The 17,007-nt window shown below is 54.4% G+C and overlaps 1 protein-coding gene across 1 annotated transcript; it reads right to left on the bottom strand.

Annotated features, from left to right (window-relative positions):
* Nucleotides 1-74: 74 nt before the first annotated feature.
* On the bottom strand, nt 75-13,692 carry DENND2D (DENN domain containing 2D). The gene is made up of 12 exons (XM_066203970.1): nt 13,544-13,692; nt 10,125-10,309; nt 9,480-9,592; nt 9,295-9,364; nt 8,118-8,195; nt 7,887-8,027; nt 5,754-5,902; nt 5,450-5,627; nt 4,955-4,996; nt 4,252-4,342; nt 3,620-3,859; nt 75-2,324 (listed from the first exon to the last, which is right to left on the bottom strand). The coding sequence occupies exons 1-12, from the start codon at nt 13,596-13,598 to the stop codon at nt 2,263-2,265; spliced, it is 1,404 nt and encodes a 467-aa protein (XP_066060067.1). The 5' UTR covers nt 13,599-13,692; the 3' UTR covers nt 75-2,262.
* Between the last annotated feature and the right edge of the window lie 3,315 nt (nt 13,693-17,007).

Genomic DNA, 17,007 nt, shown 5'->3' with positions numbered 1-17,007 from the left:
GTTCACCCTTGCCTGGCAGCTGGAGAACTGACTGCATTTGAAAATTTATATTTTTTTTGATTTAAGGATGAGTTTTTGTGTACTGGTTTTCAGCAGTTGAGGGATAATTTTCTGTCAGTTTTTACTCCAGGAGGAATTTTTTCTCTGGGAGGATTTGTAATTGTTTCCAAAAGAACTACTCCCAAAACGATGACCACTTACCAATTTCTCAGTGAGATGGTGTTTGGCTTCACAACCAAGAGGTTTGGCATCTGATAGATGCCCTTGATTTTGCACACCAATTTCTGCTGTCAGTTGAACTTTGAAAAACAAATATAAAAAAAAAGGAAACCCGGAAAAAAGCCACTGACTTTTAATTTCCTGTAGTTAACCCTCTCCTCTCTCTACCCATGAGGGGGAACTTGTGGAGAAGACACTCCAGTGCCAAAAATCCCCTTTTTTCCTAACAATTCCTGTTCCCCCTCCAAACACATGGGGGCTGAACAACAAATCATCTTATTTTCTTTCAGCAGGGCTGGAGACTTTCACTGCCGTTTGTGCCCTATGTCCAGCCGTGTTTCAGTCACATTCATGCCTGACTGGATGAGAGGTTCAGAAATAAATGTCCTTTATCTCTCTTGTTTGGGTGGATGTTGCCCAGCTCTGAGAGTAAAAGCCGACTGGCAGCCTGGTGGATTTCAGTGCTTGCACAAAATCTCCCACTGGGGCTTCCAGTGCCACTGTGAAAGTTGTGTTAAACTGAATTTGGAACCGTGGGAGGAGGCATCAGGGTAGTCAGAGGGATGGAGCAGCTCTGCTGTGAGGAAAGGCTGAGAATTGTTGTTGTTCAGTCTGGAGAAGAGAAGCTTTGGGGTGACCTAATTGTGTGCTTTCAATACCTGAAGGAACCACAAGAAAGATGGAGAGAGACTGTGGACAAGGGCCTGGAGTGACAGGACAAGGGGGAATGGCTTCTCACTGCCAGAGGGCAGGGTTAGATGAGATACTGGGGAGAAATTGTTCCCTGTGTTCCCTTCTCTGGCACACAGAGAAGCTGTGGCTGCCCCTGGATCCCTGGAAGTGTCCAAGGCTGGGCAGGACAGGGCTTGGAGCAACCTGGGATAGTGGAAAGTGTCCTTGCCCATGGCAAGGGATTGAATTGGATGATCATGAACATCCCTTCCACCCCAAACCAGTCCTGAGATTCCTTGATTCCTGGATATTTTTGGGATTTTGATGCCTGGTGGGTACCAAGCAATGCGACAGCCTGGCTTTAACATCCCAGAGGGGAGAATGAAGCTCTGCCTTCATTGGAGCCTTTTGTGGGAGAAGTACCTGGCTTGGGTTTCTGTGGGCGGATGCAGTCAGATCTGCAGCCCCAGCCCAGCTTCCCTGCTGCAATATTTATTTCCTGTCTGAGTGTATTCAGAAAGGAGGAGAACCATCATTTAGCTTTAATCCGCTGCTGGCATCACCTTTCAAAGAGAAATTGTGAGGTTTTAAGGGAAGTTGGCACCAAGACCAGACCCAAGGAGGATGGTGACACGTTTTACTCTGGGATGGAACAAATCCTTCCTCCCTCCCCAAAGCTGTTGATCAGCTGTTTCCTCCTTGACACCCCACAGCCATGTGGCCTTCACAGTTTGCTCCAGCACAAATAAATAACCTGCTGGAAATGAGTATTTTTGTTTCCTTAGAAAGACAAACTTGGCTCTAAGTGGCACCAGTGATGCAGCAACTGCGAGAGAGGAAACCACTAACTCCCCCCCGCCCCCCACCTGCTCCTGCTTGTATTTAACAGTGGCACAATAAAACAATATAAAACAGTTCTTAATAACAAAACTTCAGGAACTGTGCAATGGGACGTTCCTTATTTGCAAACCCCTGTTTTGTTTTAATCAGAAGTAACACTATTTCCTACTCATCCTTTGTTTTTCCCCCCTTCTAATAATTACTCTAAACCCCTGTTGTGCTGCAGCGAGTCCGGGCTGCCCTTCCTCTGTGTGAGGTACTGGGGGAACAAAGTCTGTGCAGGGCCAAGCACTGGGAGTCACAGTCTGCCCCTGGAGCAACCACGATTGGGAAAGAAATCCCAGCCTGGTGCTAGGTCTGTGTAAAGAGTTTTCCAGTGCAATGATACCCTGAGGAAGAAAGGGTAGGACTGGTGCTCAGTGCTGCTGAGGGAGCTCAGGAGTTCCAGGTGGGCAGGAACAGAGTCCAGTGTGGTGCTGCTGGCAGGGATGTGTCAATCCTAGTCCTGCTCCTCTGCTCCCAGGCTGGATTTCAGGAGTCTCTTTGGTGCTTCTTCTGTTCATGGAACTCTATTATTTTCTGCTGGAAATACGCTGTGGAGGAGAAGAGGTCATGGGTGAGGTGCTGGTGTTTGGAATGGGGGATACAGGGCTGCACAGCCTCAATCCTGGACTTTTTGTTTTTTTGGGAAGTGTTTTTGTCCCAAACTGTCCTGGGTTATGGACATCTGCATCCAGAGAGGACTCGGGGGAAACGTGGAAATGAAGTGTCCAAGGTGAGTTGGATGGGGCTTGGAGCAACGTGTGATAGTGGAAGGTGTCCCTGCCCATGGCAGAGCATGGAACAAGATGCCCTTTAAAGGTCCCTCCAACCTAAGTTTTTGGAATTCTGGGATTATATAAGTTGATGAAATGGGGATGGTTGCAATGCCACCCATCCCTCTCACCCAAAATAGGCTTTATTATGCTGGGTTAGCCAGAGGTTTTAAACCCATGTGTTCACTCCTGTTCAGTTTTGTGTTTCCCATAGCAAGGACGGGAGAAAGCAGCAGACCCAGCAAAAAGCCGGAATAGTGATGCAGACTGGGAACACAATGAGAAAGACAGGGATTGTGCCATTCCTCTCTTCCTCCCCAGGTTTGTCTTATAAGGTCTCACATAAAAGGGCAGAGAAGAGAAGCAGCACCAGAGGCAGTGCCAGCAGGAGTCCCCTGGGGTGGCAGATCCCAGCCCAGGATGTCTCCATCCAGCAATACAGTTTTTGGATGGTTTCCTTCACCTCCACTTCCCATTTGTCCTTGTCCCAGGCTGGGAGGAGGCTCAGCTCTGCCCTGTGCTCTGTAAATCCCTAGGAAGAGGGAAGGACCTTCCTGCTGCCGCAGAGCTGGGGATGAGCTGAGTCAGGCTCCTGGCAGCTGCTGCTGTGCCCAAGCCAAATGTTTGTGCTGCTGCCGTTTGTTTGCCTCAACACGGAGCTCCCAGTGAGCCGGCCCCAGCTCCAGGAGAGTGACAAGATCTAAAATGAATCATAGAATCCAGAATCCCACACTGGTTTGGGCTGGAAGGGATCTTAAAGCTCATCCAGTTCCAAACTCTGCCCTGGGGAGTGACACCTTCCACTAGACCAGTTTGCTCCAAGCCCCATCCAACCTGGCCTTGGACACTTCCAGGGATGGGGAGTCACAAATAAGGATTTTTTTTTTTGCTTGACAGGGATGGAGAAGTAAGGCCATTGAGAGCAAACAGGATCTGCTCAGTGCCCTGAGCACTCTCAGCTTGGGCTACATCCCATCCCTCACCAGGCACAAGGTGTCTGCCCCTAAACCAACCAGCCCAGGGTTCCACAGAGCTCACTCGACAGGGGAGGGGACGAGAAATGGGACCATTACCTTCCTGTGGGATCCTGCTCTTCTCTGCTTCCTCAATAAATAGGGAAAACATGTTCGTCTTCACAAACTTTTTCACGAATCTGCGGCAGCTCTTGGAGGCAATGGCCTTGCAGAAGGCTCGTTCCTGGAAGCTGCCGGAGCCGCTCCTGCCCCACTTGATGTGTGAGGCGTAGTGCCCGACCAACCGCACAAAGAAGTGCACAAAGGCTTCTGACACTAGGGCGTTCACCTGCTCCAAGGCTAGAAGGGGAGATGAAACACAAGAGGTAGGGATGGGACCTCTGAACTGATGGCTAATTTTAACCTGGTCTGTGTTTGCATCCAAAGGAATTACTTGCTTAGAGCCTTCCTCTGCCACTAAAAAAAGATCAGACTAATTTTGCTGAGGGATCCCTGGCTTTCCAAGGTGGCAACATCTTAATGTTCTAAGTATTAGCAAAAAATCCATTTTCCCAGCAGAATTATCTGTTCCTGCTCTCGTGTTTCAAAGGACAGAGGAAAAGCCAAGGGATTACCCCTGCCAACAGGGAGAAACATCCCAGACCAGGTGACTTTAGGAAAATCCCTTGGCTGGAGTGTCTAACCATGGGGAGGGCAGATCAGGGCTGTTTTACCATGACAGACATCCTTACTATGCACGTTGTTGTTGTTGTTGTGCCTGTTCAGAGACATCAGCATCTCGTTCTGCAGCTTTCTGGGCAGGATCTCCTCCTCATCACCCACCTGGAAGGCAATGGGAAGCACCAGAGAGAATCTGACTCAGGGGGCTGTTGGTGCAGCCTGTCAGTGGGGCTTTCAAAGCTCATTATTAATCATCATCACAATGTCCTGCAGAGATGTGGGTGTGGGATATCCAGTGCATGGACCATGCTGTTCTGGCCCAAAAGCCAGGTGCAGTGGCCATAGACATCCCCACATGGGATGTTCCCCCTGCGAGGGTGCCACTGAGATGGTTCTGCCCCCAAAATCATAGAACCACAAAATCCCAGATGGGTTTGGGTTAGAAGGATCTTAAAGCTCATCTCATTCCACCCCCTGCCATGGGCAGGGGCACCTTCCAGTAGACCACATTGCTCCAAGCTCTGTCCAGCGTGGCCTTGGACATTTCTAGGGATCCATGGGCAGCCACAGCTGCTGTGGGCAACCTATGCCAGGGCTTCACCACGCTCACAGGGAAGAATTCCTTCCCAAAATCCCATCTAACCCTGCCCTCTGGCAGTTTGAAGCCATTTAAAAATGTGGAAGCTGCCAGGTAGCTGACACCCAAGGAGAAAAAGCCCTTCCTGGGGTTATCCAGGCCATCCCCAGCCCCACACCCACACAGGGAGGACCTACCGCCCGGATGATCTTCCCTTCACAGAGATCAACTATCAGAGCCTGAAAGAGAGCAGGGAGTGACCAGGTTTAGCCCTGCAAAGGCATCTGGGCTTCATCCCACCTATTTGGGACTGGTGTGTCACCAGCCTGTGAGGGTGGCAGGAGAGGGATCAGCCCCTCTCCGCAGGAGGGACCTGGGCAGGGGGACCAGGGCATTCCCCACAATTTTTGCTGCAGGTTTGGTGGCTTGTCCCCGCACCACTTTACTCTGCTTCAAGACTGGGATGACCCCAAAAGCAGCTCCTGGAGCTACAGGGGGCAGGGCAGCTTTCAGGGGAGAGTGGACGTATTGCCCCAGGTGCCAACAGGAGGGGACATGGAGGACATAACTTCCAGCCTCCCTGGATAGGAAAAGGGCACAGTCAGAGCCTCTAGTCCCAGGGCCAAGCCAAACCTGGGGACAGGGATTAACCGATGACTCCATGCAGCTGCCCTCCCCTCTGGATGAAATACCTCCTCCATTGGCTGCTCCAGGACCTGCTCCAGGTGCCGCATCTGGATGCCAACCATGAAGGGTGTGGGGCAGCACACGGTGTCCAGCAGGCACTCGGGGACCACGGGGATGTAGGTGTGAGCCCAGGTGAAGGGGTACAGGAGAGCAGCCACGGCATGGATACACTGAGACAGGACACTGTAGGACAGGCAGCTAGCGGTGATATCATGGCAGGGAGGAGGGAACATCCCACCTCTGCTACGTCCTGTGCCACTTCAAGGGCATTTTTATGGGCATTTTTATAATAAAGAGATCAGGACTCACCTCAGCTCCTCAGCCAGGAAAATGAGCCGTCGCTCCAACACGGCGGAGGCGAAGATGTGCAGGATGAGGTGAGGGCTGAGTCGCTGGAGCAGAGCCTGGAACTCCACGTGCTCCAGGTGGGCATCTACAGGCCGTGTGAGCTCAATGAGCTGCCAAGGAAGAGCCATGGAACCCCAGCTTAGGAGGGGCAACACTCCCCCCATTCTGCCCCGGCTCCCTGAGAAGGCGATTTGGAAGCAATTAATGACCCAGAGTTTGCAGCATCTGCACTGGGTCCATGTGCAAGGGACAAACCCCATTTCATCCTGCCAGGAGATTCAGCCTGTGCAGCGCTGAGAGCTCAGGGAAGCCATCAGTAATGTGCATTGCGGGGATATTTATTTGGGCACTGGAATTTAACCCAAATGCCTCTTTTCTCCAGTGCTCCCAAGTCCCTGGGAGGGGGTGGCAGTGACATGTCCCATTTCAGTGTCTGACAGGTCACCTGTGAGCTGCCAGGAAAGGAAGGAGTGGGGAGGGCATGACTTCTACAAATGCAACGAAACCTTCCTCTAAAGCCTCTCTGGCAGAGTCAGCCCGGCAATTCCCAGGTAAGATGTCGCAAAAGTGAGGAATTTAATATATATTTGCAGCTACTCAGCTGCCTTTGCCCACAAGTCTCCAAATCCCATCAATCCCCATGGCAGCTGGACATGGTAAGTACTGAAGGGTTAAGAGGACTGTGTAGCTCATGACACAGTCCTGGCCCCTCTCCCCATCCTTCAGGAGGAAAATCCCCTTCTCCATGTGCCTTTCCACTAAAGCAGCATCTTCTCAGCCAGCAGCACCAGGCTTGGCTGGGCTCCAGAGTCCCTTTCCAGCCCAAATCCTGCCCCATCCCCAGCTCTCAGCCCATGCAGTACCCAGGATTTATTTCTCCTCCTTTCCTGGTCTCAGTGATCTCCTTGCCTTGCTCCAGCCCCTGCCTGGAGCCTCAGAGTGCAGCTCTTTTGAAGAACATCCTCATTCCTCCTCCCTCTGGCAGCCCAGGCTGTGCTTCCAACCATGGCCCTGGGACAGAGCATTGAGCAACCTGCAAAGTCTTGCACAAGCTCCCTGGATGAAGAAATCACTTAGATCACCAGCTGCTAAATTGCTCTAGAGAGGAGGGATCCTGCTCTCAGGCCCTCCCTGGCAGGGCACGTCCATGGGATGCTCAGCACTGAGGATATTTTTCCCAGTGCCAGAGTGGATCTTCCCCATTTTTCCAGCTTGGCTTTGCCACAAGAGAAAGAAAAAGCAAATTAAAAGGCTGTGCCCGTGCGAGTCTGGGCTGTGTGTGGGCACAATGGGATCTTCTCGTCCATGCCTGGATCAGATCTTTTCATCCATAGGAAAAGATTGGACTTATCATACACCTGCACCCACCTAGGGGGCTAAACCAGGCAGAAATCAAGGCTGAGAGCTGGGTAGAGTGGTTTGGAGAAGAGTATAATCATAGAATCATGGAATGATCAGGGTTGGAAAAGCCTTCTAAGATCATCAATTCCATGTTCACCACCAACCCCTATTGCCACATTCACATTTTTTGAACACTTCTAGGAATGGTGATTCCACCACTGCGCTGGACAAGGCTGTGCCACTGCCTGACCACCTCTTTTGGGAAGAAATTTGCAGCCCGTGACAGCTCTGACACCACTGTGCTCCCCAACCTGCTGGAGGAACTGATGCTGGCTCAGGAGCAGGAGCAGGTCCCAGCTCCTGGCACAACATGCCCCTCCCGGGCGCTGGCACAACACCCTAGTCCCAGCCCCTGGCACAACATCCCGCTCTGGCATCAGGGCCAGCCAAGTCCTGACATGGTGTGGGGAGAGGATTTTGTGTGGCAGCTTCAGCTCCAGGCTGAGGGAGCTGCAGAGGATGCAAAGATGGGGCAGCATCCCCTGGGGATGGGCTCCATCCTCATCGCTCTCCTGGATCAGGAGAGAGATAACACCCATATTCCCAAGGGATGAGGCTCCTGGCAGCCTGACCCACCCTGCCCTGCTATGGTGAGCACTCCTGGGCGCTGCATGTGTGGAGGATGCTCCCAGATGTAGCCTGGGCTCCTCATGTTGCAGCAGTCCAGGAGGTGCCCCTGAGCCCCGCACCAACCTCTGTGCCTGACTCGGGGATGAAACTTTTGATGGTGACAGTTTTCCCTGGAGCTGGGAAGGGTGATTCCCGAAGGCCCTGCATGAAGGGGTAGATCACTGCCATGGAGATCTGACGCCTCTTCTCCACCTCGTCCAGGATCTGGGTGAGAAAGAAGTGAGCCGGGAATCCACAGCAGAAAAAGGAGCAGTCACCAGGACCACTACTGGGCCAGAGCCACCGGGTCCCTACCTTGGAGAAGAGCCCAAAGCAGCCCAGGCAGCTGATGATGCAGAAAACCTCCGGGAGCCGGACACCACGCCCAGATGGCTGGAAGAGTGTGGGAAAAGGATGTGAGCATCTCCCAGTCCCCTGCAGCAGCTCCGTGCTCTCCAAAGGGATGCCCATTTGCTCCCCTCAAACTCCCAGTCACTCACTGAGGGATTTTCAAAGCTAGGGCCAAGGCCAAGGATGCAGCCGATGTTGGAAAAGCAGAGGGTGCCCAGAGAAAGTGATTTAGATGCCTAAGCTGTTAATTATTTTGGTGCAAAGTCCTTTGGCGTATTTCCAAACTCTTCTCCCACCCAGACACACATTCTCCAAGACATCCTGCCCCCCCATCTTTGGGGTTAATCCTGCCTCCTACTACAACAGCGGCCATTTTTTTCTCCTTTCCAACTGGACTGTCCTGGGTCCTGCTTTCTGCACTTTCAGCCCTCCAGACATTCAGTTCCAACAGTCTGAGCTCAGCCCTAGATGCTGAAATGGGTTCACCAGGATGAAGGGGTGCTGGATCCAGCAATTCCCTAGGCTGTGGCACAGTGATGTCCTCCTGGATTTATGTCCCTGTTTAATGCAGCAGCCAGGGAAGAATCTTGCACCTCAGAGCCCCTGAACTGGTCAAATAAGTGAGTTGAGAAACAGACACTGCTCAGATGAAGTTTTTGGGGATGGGGCTGAGGGCTCCCAGCTCCTTGCACCTGGATGGCTGCATTGACATCCCCATCCTGATCCCAGGTGGGATCTGCAGCCATCCTGCCACTGCAGACAAGGGAAAGGAGCCAGGGAAGCTGTGGAAGCCAGTGGGGAATCACAGAACCACTAAGTTTGGAAAAGCCCTCCAAGATCTCCAAGTCCAAAAGTCAGCCCAGCACCACCCCATTCACCCCTAAATCATGTCCCCAAGTACCACATCCACACGCTTTGTGAACACTCATTGCTTCCTCCACCTAACATCTGAGTGATGCCTCAGCAGAGAGCTTTAAAAACCTGCTTTGGGTACCCTCTTGCTGCTTGTCATCACTTTGGTCAAGGCCAGTGGCTTTCTGAGGCACGACCCCAAGAGCTGAGCTCTGGGCATGGCAGGAAGTGACACGTCCACCGTGGGGAGGGGGTGACACCCTGATGGTGTGGGGTGGGGAAGGCTCACCAGCAGCCGCCTGCAGTAGCCAATCTTCCTGCTGCCATCCACGTTTGTCAGGACAAAAGAAAAGGTTTCGCTGCAAGGATAGAAAACGTGGAGCTGGGATGAGTTGGAATGGACTAGGCTGGGCTGGGCTGGTCCACCCAACAGGGGTGGGAGCCCCAGCCCAGACCCTGCAATGGGGCAGGTACCTGGTGAACTCAGTGACAGGCACCCAGTTGTTGCCGTCGGGGAAGCAGAAGAGGGGGATGGCTTGGAGGAGACGTTCTTCCTCCTCCTTCTGGCCCTTCAGCAAGTTCTCGCGCTGGAAGGAAGTGATGCCAATAGTCAGGGAGATGGAGGGTCCCTATCGTCACCAGGAATGGGGTGGGATTCAGTGGAATGAGGTCTGTCCCTAAGCAACCCCCAGCTCTGAATGCTGCAGAAGGTTCCTGCACATGTCTGGACAAGCACTTCCCAAAAATCAAAATTTTCACTCTCACCCCACGGACAGTGAGGAAAAGCAGAGGGACCCTCTGCATACTGGGATCTCTTCCTATGCCACCTCCCTGAGGTGTGATTTCCCCACTGTGGTCTCCCTTTTTGGGACAAGAGGCCAGGGACAACCCCTGGGAGTTTCCTCCTGGGGTTTGTGGCCCTGGGCTGGGATCATGGGGAGTGACAGATGGTCCTAGCAACCCCAGGGCAGGCAAAGCCCTAGGGTCTGGGGCTGTGACTTAAGGGCATGGGGCACTTTTTTCTTCTCCTTCCATGGCTTTAATGATGAGGAAGGAACAACATCCCTTTCTCCTCTAAATGTGGAAAACTAATCTTAGCATAAACAGAGGACTAAATACCTTTGGGAACTGGTAGGTTATCTTGGGTTCATAATGTCCATCTGGCATCTTCTTCAGTGACACCACCACCAGGTACTCAAAGAAGAACTGTCCAGCAGAGTAGAAGGCTGAGCTCCGCTCCCCCGTCTTCCCCTGTGGTACCCGTGGGGGAGTGTTTTCTGCAGCAGAGGCCCCATCTTTTCCTTCTGAAGTCAAAAAGATTCCCCAAAAAATCAGATCAGAGTGCAATGAAAGGTATGAGGTGTCCTGAGGGCAAGGGAGGACTTGCAGAGTTACATGTGAACTGGCTAAAGTGGCTGGAGGGAACCAGGTCCTGGTGCCCAGGACTTTTGGTCCCCAAAAATGAACAGCTGGGGACATGAAAAAGAAAGAGAAATGGCTTTTATAAGTCTTCTAGGGAAAATCCTAAGACACCCTCCAGCCTTCCTTTGCCCCAGCCCAGTGAGGGCAGAAGGATGCCCAGAGCAAAGCAGGCACATGGAGGGAGGGAGTGCAGTTGGGATCTGCATTAAACATCTTCAGGGATGTGTGGGAATGTGTTTATAGCAGTTAATTTTATTCCCTTAGGGGAAATAAACAGCAAAAAACCAGCCCAGACATCGTTTGAGCACCTCCTAAAGCTCCAGTCAGATGAATCCCAACCTCCCCCAGCCAGATGTCCTGGGAACTGCTGATTGCAAATGAGCTACTTGAGGGTTTTCCCTAAACCATAGCTCTCAAAGCAAAGCAGTTCCTGGAGATTACACCCCAGTTCTTGTTGGGCCGGTTGGGGAGGGCAGCTGGGAAGCATCAGCTTTCACGCCCTGAACAACCAGGAATAGGAGGGAAAAGACCCCCATCCAGCATCTCAAAGGGCCTTGGGACGACCACAGTGGAACAGTGAGATCCGAGGGCTGGAAAGGACTTAAATATTGTACACAGACTGCAGCCAGGCCATGCTACAGCTCTTCCCTCTCCCAGAGGCCACTTGTGCTTCCATTTACACCTTGTTCTTGACACAGAAACTGTCCTATCTCTGATTATGGTGGGCAGCTGGAGCAGAGAAGTTGAGCTGTTCTTTTGGGAATAGCAAGAAAAATAAATAAGTGGCTGGATGAGATTACTGGCTCTTGCAGTTTGTCCCCAGATCCCAGAGTTTGTCCCTGGGCTCTTCTGGTTGTGCCACAGCTGGTTAGTGCAAAGCATGGCCATGATCAGCTACTCCTATTATCCTTCTCCAAGTATGGCATTCTTCTCGAAAAGCAGTGCTGGTGGACACCCTGCCCACACGTCCCTTCAGCTCCAGAGCTACCTCCTTTAGTCTGGCAACACCTCTCCAGCCTTTGTTCCAGGTCACTGGGGGCTGATGGGAACAGAAGGCTCATAGGAGGAGGTAACACTCATGGTCCCATCACAGGATGTTCCTTCCCAGGGACCAGAAATACCTTTCCCAGCTCGGGGTGGGGAGATGCTCAAAGCCACTCCTTCGTGCACGCTGGGGCTGCCCCACCTCCACATGCAAAGTCCTTCCTCTTTGACAAGGGTAAAATCATCTCAAAGAGGTCCCTTTGGAGCAGATGAAGGATGAGACCTGTCTGAGGATACCTCTGGTTTATCCTTGTTGTGGATCATCCTGGACCTGCCCAATGAGGCGCTCCAGGCCAGGGAAAAGGTTGACAAGATGTGCATTGCTTCTCCTGCTCTTCCTTGGGATGCTCCAGCAATGGCTTTGGTCTAGTCCCACCTCAGACCCAGGCAGGAGGTGGTTCTTGGGGGGACCCCAGGGAACAAGGCTGGGCCATGGGAGGGTGGCTGTTTCCCCCATCCACGCTGGACACTGGCATTGGTTGTTTTCCCATCACCAGGACAAGATGAAAGTGCAGTGAAATCCTGCCTATCCAGTTCCACTCTGCATTTCAGAGAACACCAGATGTGCTCTCCAGCAAGGACTGGATTTGCATTTTTTTCCATTGGGGTTACAAGCAAACAAGCCAAACCTGCTGTTCTGGAGAGCCTGGCCATGCCAAGCTATGGCTCTGCCTCTCGCACAGGGAGCTGTGGATCCCCCAGCAGTGCCAGGTCTGGCTGCAATGCCCTCACTGGCAGAGCCTAAATCCCTCCAAGACTACAACTTCCCATCCCTAGGCTGGAAGATAAGCTCCAGGGATGTATGGAGTGAACTGTCAGGCAAGCTGAATGTGGCACCAGAGATCCCAGCGCTGCCCCAAACCGGCCGGATTCACAGTGCCTCATCTTCCAGGAACATAAACCAGGGTCACAAGAGCCAATGACTCTCCTACAGCCTGTGTCAGGAAGATTCGGGGAGCACCCCCGGCCCCCCAGCAGTGGGAGCATCCCCTGAGAGGAGGGGAAGGAGGCGGGTGGCCGGAGGGCTCTCGCAACCCCCGGATGGAGAGTGACTGCCGGTGACGTGGATCTTCACCCTTCCATTCATCGGGCATGGAGAGGGCAAAGGCTGCCGCGGGCTTTTCTTATCGCCGAGGGCTCCGCTCAACCCCACTCTGCCTGTGGCACAACCACTTTCTTTCCTCCCAGAAAACTCCCGACCTCTGGTGTGCCAAAGTTTCCCGATCTGGTTTGCGGAGGAGCTCAGCTTCCCGTGCCGCCCAGCTGCCCACCTGCCCCAGCGGAGAGGAAATGACTTTGGCTTTATCAAACCTCTTCTGCTGAGCTGGGAACATCGACCTCATACGGAGCCAGAGCCAGCACAAAACAGACGGGGAGGGGAGGGCAGTAAGACCCCCCCAAATCCATAGATTGCTCCAACCTGCTTTGTTCTGGCTTGAGATACGGCAGCCAGAAAACTCTGATGATCCACTCGGTATCTCGAAAAAGATCACAAATCTCAAAGGACCAATTTCTTCACCGCCTTCAGAAGGCTCTGCAACACCCAACTGTCTTGAGGGGCACCGTCTCCCTCGTGGGTCCCCCCATGGATACGCCCACGGGTGTCCAAATGCCACGCGCCGGCATGCCCTGCGATGCCTTATTCAGTGGGGATCTGGGGAGATAGGGCATCTGTGGGGCCGCCCCTGGAGCTGGAGTGGGCTCAGTTGGGAAGGGGTGGGCTCCCGGGAGACGGGGTGCAGCTCTCGAAATGGGCTGAACCCCCGGGAACGGAACAAGAGATGCGCTGAGTCCCGGGGCAGCCGGCCCGAGCTGGGTGCCGCGGGGTGGGGTGCGAACGGGCAGGGCTGGAGGAACCGAGCCGCTGCCGCTGCCGTTGGTTACACCCCACCAGCAGCCGCAGTCGGGCTGCGCTGCCTGGGAACGTCCCCGCTCCGCCGGCAGCCGTCGGCTCCCGCAGCCGCGGCACCGGGGATGGACCTGTCCCGACACGGAAACTGACGCCAGCACCGGCACCGGCACCGGCACCGGCACCGGCACCGACACCTCCTGGAGCCCGTCCCGCCCCTCACCTCTGCGGCCGGCGCGCCGCAGGCTCCGTCTCAATAAGTTGCCGATGGAAGCCATGGTGGCCCCGGCTGGAAATGGTCCCGTCGCGGTCCCGGTGCGGCCCCAGCCCAGCTCGGCGGGGAGAACTCGGCTTCCGCCCGCCGCGCTTTCGCTTTCCCGGGGGAGGAGGGACGATACGGGGCGGAGAGGAGGAGGAGCGGGGAACCGGGCAACACCTGGCACCGGCCGGGCACGGGGGATTCTTCCGGGAACAGCGGGCACTGGGGCATGGGGTAGCCCAGGAAACCGGGAAAAACGGGCATAGGGGACCCGGGAGCGTCGAGAATGAGGTGAACAGGGAGCCGAGGATGCCAGGAGGAACTGGGGATGGGGGATCGGGGAGTACAGGACGTGGGGTAAGGGAAGAACTGGGAGTGGGAGTCCTTGGGAGCATTGGAGAGGAGGAGTCGGGAGCACCAGGCACGGAGGTCCTGGGAGCATCGGGAATGGGGGAGGCGGAAAGACCTGGTTGCAGAAAAGCAGGAGCACCGGGCACGGGGGTACAGGGGACACTGGGAACTGAGACCGCGTGGGCACGATGGTCGTGGAGGCAGCGGGAATAGGGGAGCTGGGAACACCCCGAGGTAGAAGGATCCCAGGAGGAACCGGGCATGGGACATCCAGGAGAATCGGGCATGGGGACACCCAGAGCACCGGACATAAAGGGAGCTGAGCATCGCCTCAGACGGGGCTGGGCATCCTAGTGGGGAGCCAGCCTAGGCTCGGACACAGGGCAGGACTGGGCACAGGGTGGGAATCGGGCCATGAACACTTGGACCAAGGTTTGCCCTACATCACAGGGGAGAGAACACCCATTCCCCAGTGCTACAGCATTGCCCAAACCCTGCTCCCAGCCTCCCGGCCTCCTCCAAGCCTTTTTCTCCCCGGGACCGCACCGGTACCAGGACCAGTGCCCAGTGCAGCCTCTGTGGGGTCGGAGATGACACTGACCCGTCCCCTCCAGGGTACAGAGGTTTGGGCATCTCTCGCTCTGCAGTGTGGTGGGGAGTCAGCCCATCGCCCGCTGCGATGACTCCGCTGTCCTTCATTCCCGTGCCGTGGGCTGTGAGCTCGTCCTGACCACTTGGGTACGCCGGTCGGGTTGTGCTTTACCTCGGCCCGGCGTTTCTCCACGGGTCAGAGATCTATCCTCCCTCCCAGAGATACCGAGAGGTGCTTCGTCCAGCTCTCTGGCTGGAGGCTGGTTGCCATCCACCTTCGTTGCAGGAAGGAGGAGCAGTATCCTGATGCTGCGATCCAGAGGTTTCCTTGTCTCGGGCATGCCGGGGCACTGCGGAGCTGCTCGGCTCTGCCGGGTGGTTTCACTGCTCCGCAACGCCAACAGGGAAAGTCCCTTAAAAGCCCTTGAAGATAAATGATACCTTTAAAGGAAAAATCCTCCTTTCCCATTCTCAGCCTGTCTGCCGGTATTTCCTCTGTTGTTTTTGGGTAGTGCTTATGCAGTAACTAAGATCCGTTCCAAACCAAACAATTCTCTGATCCGAAAACTGAAGTAATGAATATTTTCTATGATCCTAATTAAACACACTGAGGGGCCTTGGGCGCAGCTACCAGTTGTTAGACTCCAGGTGTGATGAGTTCTCAGCCCCAGTGCCAGCGTGGGGCCGTTTGCAGCTGTAGAGCAGATTACCTACACAAAATGTCCTCATCTTTTTTATTTTGCAACATCTCCCATCCTTCTTCCTTTCCCGGGTGTGGGCTGGAGCTCGAGGATGGGTTTGCAGCCGCTAGGATTAGCCTTCGCCAGCCTGCAGAGCTGGTGGATGCTTCCAAAATTCATCCCCACCGGGACACGTGCCTCTGATTCAACCAGAATACTTCCTCCTCATTGGGGTTATCAGGGAATTGCTGGTCCAGGAGTCATTTTCAGGCTAATATTGAGTGGGTGAGAAAGCATTTGCCCTTCTCGGAGGAGAGGACAGTGTGTTTGTTTGTGCGCAGGGCTTGTTCCCAGGACAAATTTCCTCCTGGCACAAAGGGAAAAGAAAAAGTTAGGGGTTTTCCCGTCGATTTTGAAGGAATACGCCTGCTTCCTGGAAACGGGCGCCACCTTAGGAGAACAGCTGCTGCTTTCAGCCAGAAGAAAACCCCCGAAATTCTTTCACTTTTTACCCATAAACACATTTCCCCCCCTGCTTTCTCCCTTTAAGGCAAATCCCTGACTGCGATCCCGCCTCGATAACGCCGTGATTCCGCTCAGGCGGCTTCTGTGCGGCAATAAAAGCGCCGTGTTCCAGCCACAAAACCTCCCGCTCCCGAGGAAACACTGTCCCTTTGTGCCGTCGCACAATCCAGCAAACCTTGCATTGCTGAAAGAGGTTGAACTTCTGAATATTCCCACTCAAAGCTCCTTTCTGCCGGAATCCGGCCGCCCGTGGGGACGATAAACGGGCTCATTGTGGGATCCTGGGGGCCGCTGGCCACCGCGCTTCCCCCACTCGCCGTCACGCTGCTCTGTGGCCGCTGCCGAAGTGACTTCGCTTCCCTCACCAACCTCAGGGAGTTTTGTGCTTGGCTATTTTTCCCTCCTTGAAGTCCCGGTGGAGCTGAATATGCGCTGGAATTCGGCTTTCTGCAGGCACGGCGTGCTCAGACTAAAAATATCCCACGACAGGAGCGGGAGGGGAGCGTTGGGAATGTCCCTCGCATCGCCCTGGGACCGGGGTATCCTCATCGCTGGGACCCTGCTTGCACCTCACCTTCCTCCTCCTCCTTTGGGCTTGCAGCCCTCGCCTGATGCCGGTGCATCTTCCCTCCTTCCCCATCCCCTCGCTGGGTGCCGGGGGAGCTAAGGTGCCGTGTAGGAGCTGTTTCCATTTTGCCCGTGGCGCCCAGGCTGGGATCGGAGCTCAGAAACGGAGGATGGAGTGCAGTCGCAACATTGCTGGCAGGGCAGCCCGAGGATGGTGGGGAATCCAATGCCCTCTTTTCCAGCCTTTCCCGTGTCAGGGAGTTTCCCCCACTGGATGGCGGCATTAGAGCAAAGAAATCTCTCCGGGAGAGGGGACCTCCGCTGGAGAGAATTTTCTCCCTGGTTTTCTGGCTCCCGGAAGGTTTGTGCTCGGGCTGGGGGTGTGTGGGTTCAACACACTCGTGTTTGCACCGTTCCTGCCACTGATGCTTGGCTTTCTGCCCTGTTCCATGCTCCATGTCCCTCCCAGCACCCCATAACAGGGTGCCAGGGAACATCCTCTGCCGGCTCCTCTTTCCCTGTGGTGCAGAGGGACTTGCTGGGGACTCAGCTGGGACACTCTGAACCATGACCAGGAGCAAAGCAGACCCAGACAGGGCAAGAAAAAGAGATGTCAGCCCTCATGGGTACACCAAAATCACAGCTTCTTAGCAAGGCACATCCCTTATCTGCCCAAAGCCCTCCATGTTTCAATTGCTGAGGTGCAGAGACCCC

The sequence above is a fragment of the Chamaea fasciata genome, unplaced genomic scaffold (genome assembly GCF_029207755.1).
Source record: "Chamaea fasciata isolate MVZ Bird 193981 ecotype frontalis unplaced genomic scaffold, bChaFas1.0.hap1 SCAF_25, whole genome shotgun sequence".
Classification (NCBI taxonomy): Eukaryota; Metazoa; Chordata; class Aves; order Passeriformes; family Sylviidae; genus Chamaea; species Chamaea fasciata.
The sequence above is the reverse complement of the archived record's forward strand: the minus strand, read 5'-3'. Positions and strand labels throughout refer to the sequence as shown.

Coding starts and splice junctions, on each gene's coding strand:
- DENND2D (XM_066203970.1), bottom strand. CDS start 13,598: ATGGCTTCCATCGGCAACTTATTGAGACGGAGCCTGCGGCGCGCCGGC. Junction 4,997..5,449: donor TGGAGCAGCCAATGGAGGAG/GTATTTCATCCA, acceptor GCTCTCTTTCAG/GCTCTGATAGTTGATCTCTG. Junction 2,325..3,619: donor GAGCAGGATCCCACAGGAAG/GTAATGGTCCCA, acceptor TCTCCTCCACAG/CGTATTTCCAGCAGAAAATA.